The 18,982-nt window shown below is 44.5% G+C and overlaps 1 protein-coding gene across 5 annotated transcripts in view; it reads right to left on the bottom strand.

Moving 5' to 3' along the window:
* The window catches only part of DNAI1 (dynein axonemal intermediate chain 1), a 139,903-nt gene that overhangs the window by 31,523 nt on the left and 89,398 nt on the right, over positions 1–18,982 (bottom strand). For all 5 annotated transcript variants that reach the window (XM_021379428.1, XM_021379429.1, XM_021379427.1 and 2 more), the window contains exons 15-18: positions 16,756–16,843; positions 14,075–14,154; positions 8,239–8,387; positions 7,301–7,400 (exon numbers count right to left, since the gene is read on the bottom strand). In XM_021379428.1, the coding sequence (XP_021235103.1) occupies positions 7,301–7,400; positions 8,239–8,387; positions 14,075–14,154; positions 16,756–16,843 (417 nt within the window). The remainder of the gene's footprint in view (positions 1–7,300; positions 7,401–8,238; positions 8,388–14,074; positions 14,155–16,755; positions 16,844–18,982) is intronic.

Genomic DNA, 18,982 nt, shown 5'->3' with positions numbered 1-18,982 from the left:
AAGCTGCCTAATCTCTCCTGCACTGTCATGCTCTTAAATATTGGGCAAAAAGTCTTTCCTTCAGTCCTCTGACACTTCCCTACTCTGATATCCTATCTCAGATAGCTGGTGAAGAACTGAGAAACTGTTTCAACCAGTTCCTTACTGGTTCCTGGGCTATACCACATGAATACATCCCAGCTGTGCCAGTCCCCCTGCTCCATTCCACAGTGACCCACAGCCCAGCCCCTGGTGTCAGGCTGAAACTGCCTCTTCTTAGATCAGGATCAGGCTCCATCCCTTCACATGTCTGGGTTCCTGGCTATGCCCCACAGAGTGGGCACTGACTGCTGGAGTGGGTGAGAAGACAGGCAATGGCACAAGCACGGGCAGCTCAGAGTCTGATGGGGCATGCAGTCCCTGCTGTTTGCCTCTTGCAGCCCTGTGGCAGGCCAGCAAAGCTATTTGTAAGACAGATATCGAACTGTCACGGCTTGGAGACTGGCATTTAAAAAGAACCAGCACAGATTTCAGGTCATTATAAAATGCCAAACAATAAACATCAAGGCTCAGGAGCTGCTGCCTCTGTACAGGAGGATGGGGCATATAGCTTGGGGGGGGTCTTAGCGGCCTTAATGCCAATTGTCCCCACTTGCAAATTCAAACCTAAGGGAGGGGTCATTCTTAGTGGCTGCTGATTGCATAGAGCAGAAAAGCATTTATGAACAGCTTTCTAAACTCTCTCAGATACTCCTGATTGGCTCAGTAAGCAAAGTCATGCAAAGTCAAACAGGTTAATCAAAGATATCTTTAGAGATGCTGCCCAAGGCATTTGTTCCTACACATACATTCATACAAGCAGAAAAGAGAAAACTTGGTTCCTGTGTGGCTGAATGAACTAGTTAGTCTCAGCAGGTGGGTTTTGTTTAAATGCTGTATTTCATAACCTGAAAGAGCAATAGCTACAGTCATGAAAAACTGGCCTGGGAGCATCTGAATAAAAAACAATCCATGCAAAAACCACTGATGAAGGAAGTTTAAATTCATCAGTTTGATTTTTCACCAAAAACAACCAACATGCTCACAGAACTACCTCACCTGTGACACAGTTGCTACGGGACACAAGGCAGTGAGCAGACATGTCCTGAGCTGCTTGATGTGTCTTTAGGTCTAGAGCCCACCAGCACATCCCATGACAGCATGGGAGTTGCAGCAGGATAGTGGTGAGGAATCAGACCCTGTACAAACACATCAAAGCCTTCTGGACTAAGAGCAGTTGCTGGGGAGAGAAATCCCAGTACAAAGAGAAAGTGCTGGCTGGAGGAAGAGAAGCAAGGAGAGCCTGGTTGGCACAGAGTAAGAAGGCGGCAGCATTAATCCTTAGGACTCTGTCCATCTACCTCACTTAGCTTTGACATGTCACCAGCCCTTGTTTTAAAGCAGACAGGAGACTGCCCACCCATCCACATCAATCTTAAAGATTCAGCAGGGAATAAGAAAGAGCCTTTTATATTTTGTGGTGGAAGAAAATGAACAGTTTTACTGGAAAACAACCACTTTGCTGTGAATGCAATTTAAAAGCCATTTTAAAACAGTCTCTGCCCACTTCAGCCTACTCAGAGGTCCTTCTGCGTGATGAGAAAGGGACCTGTACTCACTGTTTTCACACTCTAGTGATTGTCCAGCCCTGCAGAGATAGTGGAGGCCATGCAAGGCTCAGGTAGGCTACTACAAATGTGTAGGAGGAAAGACATGGACATGTCAGGGAAAGACATCTGCAGCGGTTGGGAGTTCACAGTCCTGATTTTCCTGGGCAAAAGCACTGAGCAATGCTGAGAGGTCTGCCAGTATGCCTGACTCATGTTCTAAAAGGTGAGGCAGGATTAGGTCCAAAACACCCAAAGAAATACTAGCATACCTGGAATGTTAGGCAAGGCTCTTATTTGCAAAGTCACGCAAGCTTTAAAGACAGAGATTGGTTTTTGCCTCCAGTCAAAGTTAAATAGGCAGAAAGTATCTGTGAATTGTTCTGTAAACACATACACAGCAGTGCTAGACAAGTGTTTCTCTCCTAACTGGGAAATGATGGCTATCAAGATGACATGCATTTCTTCAGCATCTTGCCCTGTATGTGAGATACAACAGAAACCTGGTCTTCAAGACTTCTCATACAGAACAGTTGTTCAGTAAGATCTGTTTATATCATCAGGAAAGGGTATACTCTTTTCCTGAGAAGCACACAGCATCAGTTAATTTCCTGAAGGTTTGGGTCATCTCAAGTATTTCACATCTTGAAAGGTCAACAGCTTCACTAATGGGGGAAGGGCCATGGAGCAGACGTCTGAGTGGCTTTCTCTGCTGAGCGCACACTCAGATGGCATTTATCTTGAGGCTATCAATATTTACTAAGGATAACTACAACATCACCCTGCTCTTGCTGTATTAGTCATGAAGGACACAAACCACAAAAACAGAAAAGCAAATGGACTTGTACTTAGTGCACGTCTCCTGTTATAAAACCCCTGGGATCCTCCTTCTCACATAAGGATGTAGTGTCACAGGGTTAGAAGATAATTCAGGCTAGGAGAGACTCCCAGAATTCTCTAGTCCAACCTCCTGAAGTCAAATGGAGTTGTTCAGGGCTTTACCCAACCTGGTCTTTAAGATCTCTGTGCACAGAGATGGTACAACCTCTTTGAGTAAGATGCTGCACTGCTTGACTGCCTTCATGATGAAAAGGTTTTTCCCTATATCCAGTCCAAACCTCTCTTGTTTCAACTCATTTCAGCAGTTGTCATAGAACCATAGAATGGTTTGGGTTGGAAGGGACCTTAAAAACCATCTAGTTCCAACCTCTCTGCTAAAGGCACGGACACTTTCCACTACATCAAGCTGTACAAGACCCCATCCAGCCTGGCCTTGAACATCTCCAGGGATGGGGCATCCACAGTTTCTCCAAGGAACCTGTTCTAGTCTTACAGGAAAGAATGTCTTCCTAATGTCTATTTCCGGAATCATCTTTTCATGCACTGCTCTGAAGAACCTGGCTGTAACTTCTTGATGACCTCCTTGTAGGCACTATCAGTTTGCTGTTAGGCATCTGCAAAGCCATCCCTTTTCCAGACTGACCAAGCCCAGCTTGACAGCACCATTAGTCATTCCATGAGGCAGCTGTGGCCTCTAGCCTGGGATCCAGGCATTTGGGAACACTCGCAACAGGAGTCTCTGGCTTTTTTAACAGGCATAACAACTCATAGATGAATTCAGCAGGAGAAAACATTCACATGCTCAGAGTGAGCCAGACTCAGAGTTCTGTGCCATTGTTATTGCACAGCACAACCTACCAACACCATTTCCTATCTTAAGAATCCCGAGAGAGAAATTTCAGGGGTCTTAGCCCTGCTTTTACATGTGTCGACATTTATTTCTGCTTTAAGTGTAAGTTTGATAATAGACTCAAACCAAGATCCCAAATACAAATCCTGCTGAATGCCACAGGGAGTGAATCCCACTCCTACCCATTTCCCTGCCTTCTATCCTTACAATAAGCTGGCCAATGTCACTAGATCTCTTGCACCCTAAAGGTAGGAGTCAGGCATCCAAATCCACCTCCACAGTGTTTTATTATTTCCAAAGCAGGCCTCACATCTCAGCTAGCCTTTTTATTTCATGTCAAGATTCTACCATTTACAGCCTAAAGCCATGGAAACAAAGTGTTATCTAACCTCATTTTATTTCACTGCTAATCACATCAATATCTGCACCCAGGTCCCTGTAGGAGATGGCCCAGAGGGGCCACAGAGCTGCGGCCAGCTAACTATCCTGCAGGACTCATGTTTAGAAATAACAGGTATCTCCACCAGCCTGCTTTAGGAAACAATGTGGAGTACTCAAGGAACATCCTGTCATTTGAAATGCAATCACAGTACAAAACTACATCAGACTTAGCAAACTGATTAAAACCAAAGCCAAATGCTCACTAGCAACCACTCTGAGCTCACCCATAAAACCAGCTGACTGTCTATCCTTTTAAAATCAAGCTACCTATTTAGCCATAGAATTGGGAGCATCTTTTCAGGCAGTGCTGGCACAGATGTGCACATCTCAGGGATCATCTTACCTTATTTCAATTTTCACTGCAAATCATTTATGCTCACTCTGAAATAAAACGGCCATCAGGCAGAGCAGGACACTAAGGAAATTATCCAGAACATGATTAAGAGAAACAGGAGCATTTACTGTCCATCGCACCAGCTGCACAACGTGCACACTTGGTTATTTATGAGGAGGTGGTTCTGTCTGAAGCAGATGCCCAGCTGCCAACACATACATTTTAATATAATGCTCTAGATATTTACAGCTTTTCTTAAATATGCACCTCTTGGAGTCATGTGTATCAGGAGATTTTTAGACTGGTTTCCAGGCCAGCCTTATCAACAGGGAGGCCAACACATACATTTTGGATGCATCAGCTTTAGTAAAGAAATGTGTTTTTCAAAATGTAACCAATATCCCTTTAAGACTGCAATAAGGGCCTGATTTTTAAACCTCCTTCAGACAACCTTCAAGTTTTGCAGGCATAATTACATGTGGATGCAAAACTAGAGGCTGTTTCTGAACAGGAGGCCTTTAATGTTTTCTTTTCTGGCTGCATGTCCTGTAGTTTTCTATATCCTCTTAATGCAGATTTTTTTTTTCCCAGCATTAGTAGAGCCTGTCCTTTGCTAAGTGCTGAGTTACGCTCGAAGAGTGATTTCTACTACACAGTGGAATATCCCCCAGAATGAAAAGGTTGTAAACAACTCTCTGTTCCACTTCCACTGCAGATCTAAAAGGTTTTGTTTAAAACAGAAGCTAAACCACGTCTCAGACTTATCCTGCTGGTTAGTGCAGAGGACCAGGACTGCTTTCAGCGTCAGTCTTGGCCAGTCTACTACAACAGCAAGGCAGCTCTTGTCTCAATCTTTCCTGCTAGACAGCCCAATGATGGGCTGTTCTTGGCTGATGGTCACTTTTGAGAGATTAAAGGCATAAAGCAGAATTAGATTCTACTCAACATAAAATACCCTAGGTGCAGCGCTGCCAAACAAGCTAGTTTTCTGTCTTATCCACAGCCCCGTAAGAACTCTAGGCTCATAGATAATGTAGCTAATGTGTCTCTTCAGCAACATAATTAGAGCCATGACAGCAGTGGCTAAGACAAGAGCTGCACACGCCAAGTCCATAGGAGCTTCTCTGCAATGGATAAAGCTCTGACAAAGAACCTGGCTCAAGTGAGTAGTGCCCAGGGTGTCTCACTGCCAGCAGACATCTCTTCCTCTTCCCCACAGTTAGATGCCAGGACACAAACAGACTACACATAGGTCTCTGCTCTGCTCAGCCCAGCTTTCAATGAACTCTGGCCAGGTCTAGGGCTCAGTCAAGTGCTCTTGTAGGGAACACACTTGGTATACAGGAGAAGGGGGATGCATAAATGGTCCGAGCTATCCTGCCTGCAGAGGGAAAAGCACCAACACTGCTTTCTTCAGGCTGCAGTAACCTGAAATTCTTAGGGAGGCACAGGTGCACCAGTAAAGATCTCTCTCTCCATTGCTTAGCTCAAGAGAGACAAATTCTCATTCTCAGCCTCTGTATCAGTGAAATGAACTTTTTGCTACAATATAAAGGTTAAACTGCAATAAAGCTGCTAATTCAGTGATATGGATATATAAAGGCCATCTTTTTCCTGGAGTAATTTGGCCAAACTGTATAAGGCTTTCCAATCTACATCAGCAAAACATGCAGCCCATGGTGACAGTGCAATGTGGTTTTACAGTACAAAGACAATACTGACAGATAGCTACATGCCCTGGCTACTTGCCAGGCCCAAATTAACCATCTGAGCTACCAGAATGGATGGCTAGGGGCAAAAATATAACTGCCATCATCTCAACATCAGGATTGTTCTAAGTACTTCATTACCAAGTCATTACTCTTGGAGACAGGCTGACACAAACGGAAAATGCTGATTTCATTTTATTTAATGGGAACAAAGTTCTGTTGGCTGAGTCTGGGTGTATTATTATAATTGATTTTTTATTTTTATTTTTTGTAACATTGTAAGTATACATTCACTTAATTCTGCTGCTTCCATGTACCTTGGAGGTCTGGAATCAATGCCTGAGTATCAGCTCATGCTGGAGATGCTCTTCTCTTGAGTACCATTTATATCCATCTCTAGGGAAGTACTCATTAATGAGCTGTTTTCACACAGAGAGAGTTAAGTGTTTTTATCTTGGCATGTACCATTGCAAGCAGTACACCTCCCTTGATGTGGTCAGCATGAAGAAGCTGGGACTTGCACGTCAATGGAGGGAGAGCAGCGTCAAGAAAGAGTAAACAATGCATGCCCAGCGATATGCATGCCAAGGGCAGGAAGACATAGGAAAAACAGTCTGTTCCCAGGCTCCTGTCCTGTTTTTCTTTCTCTCCTCTAAGAATCACCATCCTTGGGGTATGAGGAGAAAACCAGGACTGCAGGAAGGCCTGGCTTGCTTATGCCAGAGGTTGATGGCCCCCAAGAATCACAGAATCATTAAGGTTGGAAAGACCAATAAAGTCACCTCGTCCATAGCCCAGTCATCAACCTATGCCTGTGACCACTCTAGTCCATGTCACTCAGTGCAACATCCACCCTCTTCTTGAAAATCTCCAGGGATGGAGAATCCACCTCCTCCCTGGGCAGCCTATTCCAATGCATCACCACCCTTTCTGAGAAGAAATGTTTCCTAATAACCAACCTGAATCTCCCCTGGCACAATTACGGCCATTATCCCTTGCCCTGTCAAGAAGGACCCATGCTTACAGAAGATTGTCCATATGCATCTATGAAGGTTTTGTCAAGCTGCACAAGACAAGCAGCTGATCCTCAATATCTGCTAAGAGCTTACCAATTTGTGATCTAACATCAGCTTGCCCGCACAGATGGCCCTGTTGCTTTTGTAAGTGTGACAGACCGATTGGTAGGAGGAATAAGAAATACTGCTGCCTAAGTTTTCTCAGCTCCATTGGACATCCGTGTTCTCTGAAATCAGGTTGATAAAAAATGGAATTAATAGTTTTTGGGCCTCAAGTCACCAAAGTGACCCTGCCTCTCTAAGAAGCCCAGGCAAGCCTCAAACAAACCAGCTTCAGTCACTGGGCTGGACTCCTGCTGGCAGCCAGTCCTCTGCTCCCAGATGTGCCTGACCAGGATTGGGCTGACCTGTCCTCATACTTGGCCTTCATCTCCCTTGATGTTTTCTCAGTTCAAATTAGAGCAGTGCTGCTCCCAGTCTCTCACCTTGCCATCAGTGGTGACTGCTGCAAAGACTGTGGAAGAGTAAGGGGACCAGGCAACATCTCCTACAGCAGCATTCAGGTCATAAATAAACATCGGAGTCCTGTAAAGAGAGATCCAGGCTCAGTTAAAAACATATACATCTGAAAGTGAAACACTGAGATATAAACATTTTGATGCTGCAGCCTGTGTTAAATGCCAGCTGCAGAAATGGAAGATGGGGTACTTACTTACGCCAGACACTAGCCAGGGTCTGAGCCAAAGGCATTGCAGAGTTGAACCTCAACCTAATCCCACGGCACTGAGAAGAAAAGAAGCACGTTGCTTTCCTTCTGCAAGTGTTTTGAAAGCTTTTACTGCACACACTGAGAGAGAGACTCTGTGCTTAATAATTTTACAGGAAAAAATGATCTTCCCTCTCTGTACCTCTGACATTGAATATTAGAGCAGTGCTGGCAACAGGAAATATTTGACTCTGAGTGATTTACAACAAAATCAGTTTCCTGATTGAAACCAGATACTTCTCAATCACTAACCCTGAACTTCATTATGCATTTTTAAATCTTCCAACTTTTTTTTATTTTATTTTTGCCTCTCTGTCTATTAAGAGTTGTCTGGCCCCTGAGGCCACCTACCAGCCCGTTCTCTATGCCATTGCTCCAGAAGAATAACCCTGCCACAGCAGGTCCTGTCTGAAGGTAGCCAGCTCCATGGCAAGGCAGAGAGGTTGCTTGCTTGAGCTGCACTTCTTGGCAAATTTCTGGAGCAATGCTAAACTTTATACATCGTCCTTTAGATTGACTCATCAGCCATCAAGAACAGAGATAAGACAGCAATATCAACATCTTCAAGTGAAACAGACTCAGGTTTGAGCAGAATTAATGCATGCAGCTGGATTAGGCTGGATCTCACTACCTGTGTCAGGACCCAGTAGGACCTACTTGATGGTGTGATCCCAGATCTTGACTGTCCAGTCAGAGCTGCAGGAAATGAAGACCTTCAGGTGGTAGGGATTCCAGCTCACTGAATCCACAGCCATGTGATGGGCTTCAAACACATCCAGAAACTGGCTTGAATAGCATTTTGAACACTGCAATGGAAAGAACTAGTCAGTAATCAGAGCTAGACCTTCTTGCAGAGCTTGTATTCCCAGAGAAAGATGTGTGCAAATATTTGTGTGGCCTCCCAGGCTCATCTGGGCTGGCTGGGAAGAGGCAGCTGGTACCCAGAAGTGCTACAAACATCATTTAGCACATGCTGTTTCACCCCAACTGCAGGCAATATTGAGCCAGACATACAGATGGGAATTGGGCTGGATTTAAAGCTGGAGGGAGGCTACAGAGCCCATCCTCCACTGTAGAGCTCCCCCACCTCCTGCGGTGCCTCTGTAATGGGCTCTCAGAAAGGCAGGGGAAAATAGCTCTCACGTCGCACAGGAGCACACCAACAGTGTGCATTTGGACTGTTGCAATTAAAGCCTCCAGTAATGGTATTGTCAGCACAAGAAGGATCTATCAGACTCTTTGGCTCTAACAAGTTTTGTGAATACGTCTAAAGCCCCTTCCCTGCCACCATCCTGTGACAGCTTGTCCCAGCACCGTGCCCCACCAGCAGCTCTGCCCTGTGGCTCTTCCCATGCCACTCATGACTTCCCAGGAGTGTGTGAGAACCCTGGAGGCTGTCCAGCACTAAGAAATGTTCCCATTGGGCTGTTGGGCCACCCTATGCCCTACTGGCTGTGTGAGCTCATAAAAGGGAGGAGAAATTATGATTCACTTGCTGGCACTAACAGGATATGGGCCTCAGTCAGGATCCTGCTAGTTCCATGTACACAGAAAAATGAGGTTATCCTCCCCTACCTTCCTCCCACAGAAACCTTCCTTCATTAGCCACAAGGATCCCCACTCACAAGTAATGCTCTCTTGGTTGTTTTTTTCACATGTAAGCCGTGTCTACAATGCAAGTTTGGGATGGTTTCAGGGTTTTCTGTCAGTCTGCCTCAGTACTGTGGCTACAAGGACTTTTCAGCACCTTTATCTACTCCCTGTGGAATGCAGCAAAAGATCACCTGCCCGAGCAGCAGGATTGCTGAAGTGTTGCATGACTTCAATTCTTGCAAACCAAAGCTCTAACTAATCAGGAGGCTTCACTACTTATTGCACATGACATTCACTGTCTGATAATTCACACCTGCTTTGTTTACAATATCCTTGTGTGCTAGGACAGGTACAGGGTTAGGGGTGCTGAAATCTCCACACTGCACTGGCTTTACCATCCCCAGGGGGGTGGCTATGGCAGGAAACAGAAACAGGAATGGTGCTCATGTACCACTGAAATTTACTGACAGTGCCTACAGCTTGCTAACAGTTTGGTGCATACTCTGGCTCTGAGCAACTGTGCTTACATGTAATTATGGTAACGAAATCGCCTTTAATGGCATGTTCCGTAACTTTGCTCCATAATTCTAACTTTTCAGCCACCAGGAAAATTGATACTTGGCTTGTTTTGAAAGTCACTTTGCTGGGAACAGACAGACTAGGTCACAAGTAATTCATCACAAGAGAGAGGCTGCTTTATTCGGTTGTCTTTCCAAGTAGGTGGATTGAAGGTCCCTAATACCTGACGGCTTTGATCAGTGAGATCTTAACAAGATCTGTCAGCATCCAACAGATCCGTAATGCTTAGTGCTCTGTTTTTAGAGCCTTGTTGGAGTTGAGTCCATGATCAAGGCAGATCTCCGGTACCAGTATGGTAGGAAATACTCTGGGATGTTCTGACCCTCAACACAGGGTTTGCAATCTGCAAGTTTGGCTCGGAGCTTTGCTCCAGGCCATGGCAGGAAAGGGACCTCCAGTTTTCTCATTAAATAAGCAGCAAAAGGGGTTCCGTAGGGCCTGGCTGGGGTCCTTTGTGAAAAACAAACCCCGTATGCCATACCCTGTGCTCTGGCACTGCTGACCCTAGACACCATGTCTGTCCAGACCTTCAGTGACACATCTCTGATGTGTGACACACAGCCATGGCCTTCCCAAGGGGAACGAACTTAGAAGAAACACCATGGAGGTAACTTCCAACTATGAAGGAACACCATGAAATTAGTTCAGAAAGAAGTTTGACTTTAATGAATAAGAGTTTCTGAGTTACCTAGAACTGCTGGCAAAGTCTTCTCCTGCTATTCATTTTAAAAACTATCCCATTATTAGACACATGTCAAGACGAAAACAAAACTGTTGGAAAATGTGACGCTTAGCTTCTGACAAGACAGCTCTGAAGAGGATGAGTTGATTCAGGGAGCAGGCATTTGTGCAGCCTGTCTGATCCTCTAGAGTGCTGCTCAAATTTGCTGAAAGTGTTTTTCTCCTATTTAAATAGCGGTACATGTGTGTGAACAGTAAATTGTATTTTTATGATGGGACAGGAAAGCAAGAAGGTAGTACAGAAAATAAGTAACAAGATGACTGGTGACAAGGCTACAAAACAAATGGGAGGAATACTGGGAGGAAAGGACAACTGCAAGGAGTACAGTTTATTCGTAATCTTCATTAAAAGCACTTCAATTTATCCTAAATGTTAACCTGACACAAAACTGCTCTGCTTCCAGGTTGAATGGACAGTTATTCACATGCTTATGATGTAGAGGGTTTCTGTAGTTCACTATCAGAAATACTGAGACTCGAAGTATTACACAAATCCAAAAAATAACACCCTTTAAAGGAGTGTTGTATCTGGCAGCAGAAAGAGAACTGCCCAGAGCCAGTATTCCCAGGCAGATCAGGACACCCAGCTGCTCTTCAGAAACTGCCAACATCAATGCGCCCTGTGTTGTGGGCTGCCTGGCCTGACCACACAGACACAAATGTCCTGGTGCTTGGTACGAGAGAATGAGTGCATGTGAAAACAGTTTTGTTAAAATAAGAATCACTCTTTCTTTCTATGCAGTCTTGCACTGAGATTTGTTGCCTTGCTACATTCCCAAGCAAACCACCTAAGTCTGAAAAAAACCCTCTCTCGCATGAAAATGCTCAAACTTTATCACAATTTTTTTTTGTTGTGAAGCTCTGCTGATCAAAAAATAAATCTGACCAAAAAAAGCTGACGCCACAAGAATGTTCTAATGTCAGTCTCAGAGATCATCCTTTCTGGCACCAAAGTTGAGCAATTCCTAAACAGCAAACAAGATATGCAAAGAGGCAGTTTTGCATGACAAAATCACATTAATGCGGAAACAATTTGTCCTCTGTGTAAAAGGGCAATAGATGGTTCTGTGTATAATTAAGATAATGATTTCTTGGCTTCAGAAGCGCTATTAACTAAGCCATTTTTAAAAATTCACTGTAATCATTCTGCAGATGAAGAATTAACATATTATAATGCTATTTGTGGACATGCAAAAAACGTCTCTCTGAAATTAATTTCTCAATTTATTTAATAAATAATCTAAAATTCAGCCTGTGCAGAGAGCATTCCATGTTTGATAGTTGGCTCATACAACATGTAAGGTTCAAATGCACAGTTTTCAATAAAAGCTGGAATTAAAGTGTGCGATAATCCTTGAGAAATGACTGGAGCAGCAGCAGCAACTTGTTGGTTCCAAAACTTATGAAGCCTCTTGTAGAAAACTCTTGGGGAACATTGAGGGTACAAGCACCTTCCCCCCATTTTTTGTGGATATTGTAAAGGCTTGCTTGTCTAGACACTGAAGATTTCTCATCTCAGTGTTACTCCAGTACAATCTGATGGACAATTGCTTCTTTCTTCTCATGGGAACTCCTGAATTTGATGGGGTGGTTGGCACAATGTGACAGTAGCCCCCTATTTCTCTGAGGCCCACCAATGCTGAAGGAATGCTTTGTTCCTCATCAGCAACCCTGAAATCAGCCTTAGCATCAATAAAAGAAAATATCCTGTGCAACAGTCTCTCTCTGCATTTGTCCACTCAAGAAGTGGTTAAAATGCCTGGGATTCATGGCTGGGATCACTGTGTTAAAATTCTCCTAGCTCTAGTTTCACTGAAGATCATTCAAGGCAGGAACACACACAGCTCTGTCAATGCAATCACCACCAAATCCTGTTCCAACTCAATCCTGATCCATGAAGGATTTTCTTTGCTGTGTAACTCAGCCTGTACAGCAGCCTGAACATTTCTCCTGAAGGGTAACTGATGGCCTCACCTAACACTGACATCCACTTTCATACTCACTTACATCCAGCACACTAGCATAGAGGAAACTAAAACTTGTGGTTCCTTCCCGCATTTCAATCAGAACTAGTATTCAAACAAATTAGAGTACAATACCCAGGGTACCAACTACCGCAGGCAATCAGCCAACTCAGAACATCTGCCTGTGACTGAACAGATGCTTTGTACTTTGACAGCATCAATGAAAAGCCATTGCACCTACCCCACTGTCCGTCACCCATCAGCACAGCACCCCTCTGTTCCCAGCTCCCTTCTGCATCTGTCTTGTCAAATGAAAGTGAGCACTAATCAGAAGCCTTCCCTAGACAGTACCTGGCAGAGGAGCAAATTTCCTTCAGCATCATCCCTCTGGAAGGAATACACATTTGTTACGTCTGTTTTGCCTAAATGATTGAAATTCATTTCAGAATACAAATCCCTTTGGATTCTTTTTCTCTGTTTTGTTTCCATTTTGCAGGCAGGACAGAGGGAGATTGCAGCATCCCCAAGGGATGGCTGGACGGCTCTGCTCTGCATCCCAGCCTCCCAGAGATGGTCCATTCCTAACATTGAAGGGCTGTGGCTATGATGTTAACAAAGCCAAAAAGCCAGCTTGGAGGAATGCTAGCCAAACAAAAGCTATATGAGTAACACAAGCAGTAACAAGCTTAATTTTCAGAGCTAAACATAGCAGAGATCAAAACTTCCTATTTTTACCTTGTTTTCTTTAGAAAAAATAACCAGTATCTGTCTCCTGCTGTCCATTTCTCCCATCTCAAACAACTTTTGACCTCACCAGCAATTTTAGCCCAAGTTGGCTGCACAGAAGACTTGGCAATATTAAGGTCTTACGAATTTTATAAAAAGGAATGGCTGCAGAATGCAAACATCTGGGCAATGCCCCTAACCAGGGAAAGGTGATCAAAACTCAGTCCCTGTCCTCCCACATGGCTGGAGCTGTTTGGCATCAGGCTGCGGGAAGGCACCAGACAGAAGGTGGGCTTAGAGGTAGCACAGAGGAGGTAGCATAGAGGTGGGACATAGTCACTGAGGTCAGACAGCATCGAGGTGGTACGAGAGAGGAAGGATAAGAGCAGGCAATGAGAAACTGGAGATAGAAGGGCAATGAGAAAGGAGCTGGGACATAATTGTGGAAGGGAGGGTTCAGGGACATTAACCTACAGGAAAAAAGGTTTCATTTGTTTCACTGCTCATAACAGGTCTAAAAAGGAAAAGAGATGAGATTTTTCCTGCCATTTCCCCACAGTCATAAGGACAGAGGATTGATGTCTTTTAACTTCTGCTCTGATCATGGTTAGTACCTCACTTGCACAGCTGCAATCTGCAAAGCATTCTGGGACACAGTTTGCATGAAGAACATTTCTGCAAAATAATGCTCTAATTGGGTCTGTGCAGAGAGCTCCCTGTGACCCTATGAGGCTCTGTGCTGGTGTCAGGCTCACCACAGTGATCTGAGGGCAGGACCAGCCTCTGAAGTTGTACTTTGTTGCTGTCTGAGCAAACAGTTCAGATGATGAACCTGAAAGACAAGCATGGGTCAGGGGATGTAAAACAAGGGACAAAGAAGCCATTCTTACCTTATAGATCTTTCCCTCTTCAGTACCAACAAGAAACAAATAGTCTATCTTTTTGTGAAAATCAAATGACGTCCCACAGCCTGTGAAGAAAAGAAAGGAGTCATATGGAAAATTGGTTTATCTGTACAGCACATGCCCCCTGCCCGTTACACATGCACATTGCCAATGTTTCCAGAAGTGATTTATTAGCCAGAAGCTCCCCGAAAATGTTAGAGCCAGCCCTTCTGAAAACCCTTTCCAAGCTGTGCCTTTCTCCAGGACCTGCAATTCGAAGAAACAACATACACAAAGGGGAAAGGGAACTGAAAGAAGGGTGAACTGACTTGGAGTAATACACACAGGAGGTCAGTAGCAAATTTAGCTCTCGGAGCAGTTGCCCCATGCTCTACCCACTTAGCTGGCCACAGAGATCACTTGGTGAGGCGATCCGAAGCCGGCATAACGACAGCCACAGGACATCATTTGCTTTCTAAAGCAACAAATGCCCTGAGACTGCCTCTGAGAATTCTGGCTGTACAAAAAATAACTCCAATAACTGTGCTCCAGGAAGAACTGACACAGACCTGTGATTAGCAGCGCCTGCCAGATGGCCTCTAAAGGCAAGGGCGCCCAAGGGAGCCTCCATCGTTCTCTTTGGGATCAACCTCAGCCCCCACCAGAGACTGCAGCTTCTGGTTCAGTCTGCTCTCTCAGATATAACTTCAAGGATGTTGCTAGACACAGAATACAGATCAGCACTGCACTCTGCACTCAGTCACTGCTATTCTTTGGTCCTACCAGGTCTACTATTGTGTTTAGTATCTGTCTTTGATTCCAAATGTCTCTAAGGTCACCAAGACTCCAGATACATCTCTGGACCTCCAGCAAATCAGCATCCTCTAGTACAATAGAGGGAGCAGCAAATGTTTTGCCATTGTAAGCGTGGTGAGGACCAGGTCTGCCTCCTGTTAGAGAAGAATAAATCTCTTCTGTTTGGTTGCTTTTCACAAAAACATAAATGTTTTCTGAAGTGTTAAAGGGTCCAGAGGGGAAACACAATAACTCCTTGTGCCCTTCCTGTCCTTGGCTCAGAAGCCACTTAGCAGGCTCACTTCAGTAAAGCCAACAGGAAAGGATGTGATTTGAGAACAAATCTTATGGCAGTCACACAAGGATTCTTTTTACTTCAAAAGCCCCAAATCAAGCAGCACCATAACCTATACATAAAACAAGCATCAGTCACAACCAGATGTGATTCCTTGAGATCCTCTGGCTTCTGCTCCCGTAACAGATGCAACATCACCCAAGAAACTAAACTCTCGTGGTGGTGAAAGAAAATTTCAGAAGGTTCTTGAGCAGAAGATGGGATGTCTGCTGAGTGCCAGAGCAGTCTGTGTCTGCTGACCAGCAGGGAAATGCACAGCAATCATCAGAGGAGAAATCAGAACAAGCAGAAAAGGTTCAGAAGTACATCATTACAGAGAATTTCTGCAAAAGCAGCTGAAAACAGCTTTATGTCTTAAACGTTAAGAAAATGTAGACCTCAAAGGAATTGCCGGGGTTGTTTCAACCCTGTATTACTGTCTGCATTTTTTAACATTTAAATGGATTGCTAAATATTCAAGGCAAGCCTTAGAAAAATCCATTTCCCAGCAACACTAACAAATAATCCCAGAGCCTCTGGGAGTTCTGCAGTGTTCAACTTTAGCTGTTCTCTTACAATCTGTGTGGCAATGCAAACCTTTCCACAAACACACATTCAGGAATTACTAGCCTAGAAACATTTCTAAATGCAGACCAAGTGCCTTCTCCAAACCAAGGCCACACCTTCAGAGCAAAAAGTGGGTTCAGTAGGATGATCAGTGGAATCCTCAAGGCTCCCTGTGAAGTGTGGGACTTCCAGAGCTGACTCATCCCATCCCATATCAAATACAGGATAGCCAAAATAAGGGGATTCAACCTAGAAGGACTGCAGTCTCTACCTTGTATGGAGGGAGTCTAACATAGTAGCTCAGAATAGGCATTGTGCTTTTAGAGAGCCAAAGCCACACGAAGCACATCCCACTGTAGGCTGGGTGAGCTGTGCACTCAGGAGAGATTGCTTTTCATTTTGATTTAGCCAGTTCAGATCAACATCTCGTAGGAGGAATACAATTGACTTAATCCTGTAATACAAGTAATTCCCTTGCCCTGTCTGCACCACGATGTCATGGAATCATAAAATCACAGAATTAGCTAGGTTGGAAAAGACCTCCAAGATCATCCAGTCCAACCATCCGCCTATTGCCAATAGTTCTCACTAAACCATGTCCCTCAACACTACATCTAAACACTCCTTGAACACCTCCAGGGTCGGTGACTCCACCACCTCCCTGGGCAGCCTGTGACAGTGCCTGACCACTCGTTGGGAAAAGCAGTATTTCCTAATGTCCAGCCTAAATCTCCCTTGGTGCAAATCTAGTCCTATTTTTAGAATCAATATTCATCTTCTTCTGCAAGTAGAGAAGCAGCAAACCTTGACTCAATTAGTGGCCATTGCTACAGACAGACTTTGCCCTACTACATGTTCAAAGTCAGGAGGAGTAACCTTTCTTTAGCCCTTTTCCTCCTCAACATCCCATTCCCAATTTAATTCCCCAGAATGCCTGATAAGAGGTTTTGAGTCAGTAATTAATCAGCATGGCAAGGACTTGGGCTCCTACCAAGTGTTTGCAGCTGCAGACCCTCTGGCCCCTGCATCGTTGTTCCCTCTGCTGACAGCTTGATGACATCTGTATGAACCAGCTCATTCTGCAGGCAGAGGAGATTCCACATGAATAACAGGCTTTACAACAGCAGCAACAATACAGAGACATTCAGTACTTTCAAATGGCAAATTTTATGAAGGAGTTTTAAAAAGCTCTTCAAAAATTGTTTAATGTTTCATGCCCACAGCTGGCTACTTGCTAACATGATGCTTTACATAAGACCTCCAGGAAACTGACATTTTGGTGCACTGGTGCTGAGAGCCACTTGTACATCACACAGGCACCTGACCTGGGCAGCTTCAGGTTTTGAGATCAATGTTTTCAAGTGCGGGGTGACACTGTCAGCATGAATTGTGTTAAGTGAAATCACTCTGCATCTGGAAGATGGGTATTGTGTATAATTGTGGAGTCAGCTAAAACCCACACTAAGGGTTAATAACCCTTAGTACCACCTCACCGTGCCTCTCTTCTTTCCACCTCCCTATCATCCCTAGAGCAGCCTCAGGTCCCAACACTCACAATCTCTCAGACTCAGATTCAACCAACAAGAAAATCCAGCAAACAGCTAAAGTGCACCATGTTGTTACCAACAGAGCTCTAAAGTGCTCTCATTGCAGGGCACATCACTGCCTTGCAAGGTTTTGTATGAACATAGGGCAAACAGGCTGTGTCCCAAAGAGTTTACAATCCAGGTAGGAGACAAAAGACAGATGAAAATAGACACCATGTGGGTAAGTATGAGGAAACAAAGAGAGGGCAAAGATTCATTATTAGACTAGCTGTGGGAATTAAAATACCTCTGCAGATTGGAGTTGGTTGTGAATATAAGAATACCCTGGGGCTAATAAAAGAACAAAGAACTAAAGATTAAATTAGTGAGAAGTGTGGGCTGAGGACTGGATGTTTTCATGAATCTGCAGATTTCCCACTGGAGTACTGCGAGAACAAAACATAACTTCTTAGCTCAGTGAATCAAGCTTTAGTTGGAGCTTCTCTAAACCCAGAGCAGGACTTAAATGAAAAAAAAGATTTTGCCTGGAAAAGTCAGTCCCAGGGAATTTTGCATTAGGAAAGAGTGAGAAGACCTTGAGAGTATTTATTCAGAACTACAATTCAGAGGGGACAGTGTTTTCTAAGACATTTTAATCATATTTTGAGGAAACACATTTAGAGAAGGTCCAAGAAAGGTCAAAATCCGTAACACAATTTACTTCCTTCTCATTAGCTTGCACTGCTGACTAATCACATGCATTTGCCTATTGATGGTAGTAACCTTTCTCTGAGACTGCAGCAAGAAGCCTCCTGCAGCCTGCCGAGTCTTATTTTCTGTTAGTGACTCTTCTTGCAGCACATGGGTTAAAACAAGCCAGATTCAGAGGGTAAAGGCAGAAATAATATTAAGAAAGAGGTCATATACACTGGTGTGTGTGTGTGCAAGAACTGGAAAGAGCAGTGCCCTGGGCATCCAGGGGCAGAGCACATTCCTCATGCCACTCCCTGCCCATTCAAACAGGAGTGCTGACGGGCTGCTGGAGCGCAGTCAGGACATGCTGAACTGGCACTCACCTCTGCTCAGGCTCCCTGAGAGTGTCTGTCACATCCAAGCTGTGCCTGTTGTCCACCTGAGTCAGGTCTGAAGAGCAGCTTTGGAGCTGCATGTGTCAATGCACTCTGCGTGCCTAATGGAGTCTCACCGCTCAGACGTGTGCTCTGGCCAGGCAAACAGGTATGCCAGCACACTCACTCTGTTCCGGCAGAAAGATGGTCTGCATGAGGCCGCCTATCTATGTGCAAACCGTTCTGCAGCCTTTCTTTGAAGATGCCTCCTAGCACCTCCACCAGGCCAAGGCCTACACTCTGGGTAGCTTCTGTAGGCTCTTGCCTTCACAAAGGGTCTTACGTATGCAGAGTTCCCCATTGTGCTGCTTTTATTTTGTACGCAGCCTTGCAGTCTGGAAAATGCATCTGTTTCTGGGGCTGTTTACTGACAGAACCATTCACATATTCCTCTGGGTAAACAGACTGTTGACAGTCTGGCCTTCCAGGAATACTGAACACTAATATGTTACTTCTGCCAAACAACTGTAAAGCATTTTGAAAGCATTAGCGAATTAGGTCTTGCAGCTGCCTATCTCCCTTTAGCTGTTGTTACTAACCTCAAGTGACAAAGGTGGCCCAGACC

This window comes from Numida meleagris, chromosome Z (genome assembly GCF_002078875.1).
Source record: "Numida meleagris isolate 19003 breed g44 Domestic line chromosome Z, NumMel1.0, whole genome shotgun sequence".
NCBI lineage: Eukaryota > Metazoa > Chordata > Aves > Galliformes > Numididae > Numida > Numida meleagris.
The sequence above is the reverse complement of the archived record's forward strand: the minus strand, read 5'-3'. Positions and strand labels throughout refer to the sequence as shown.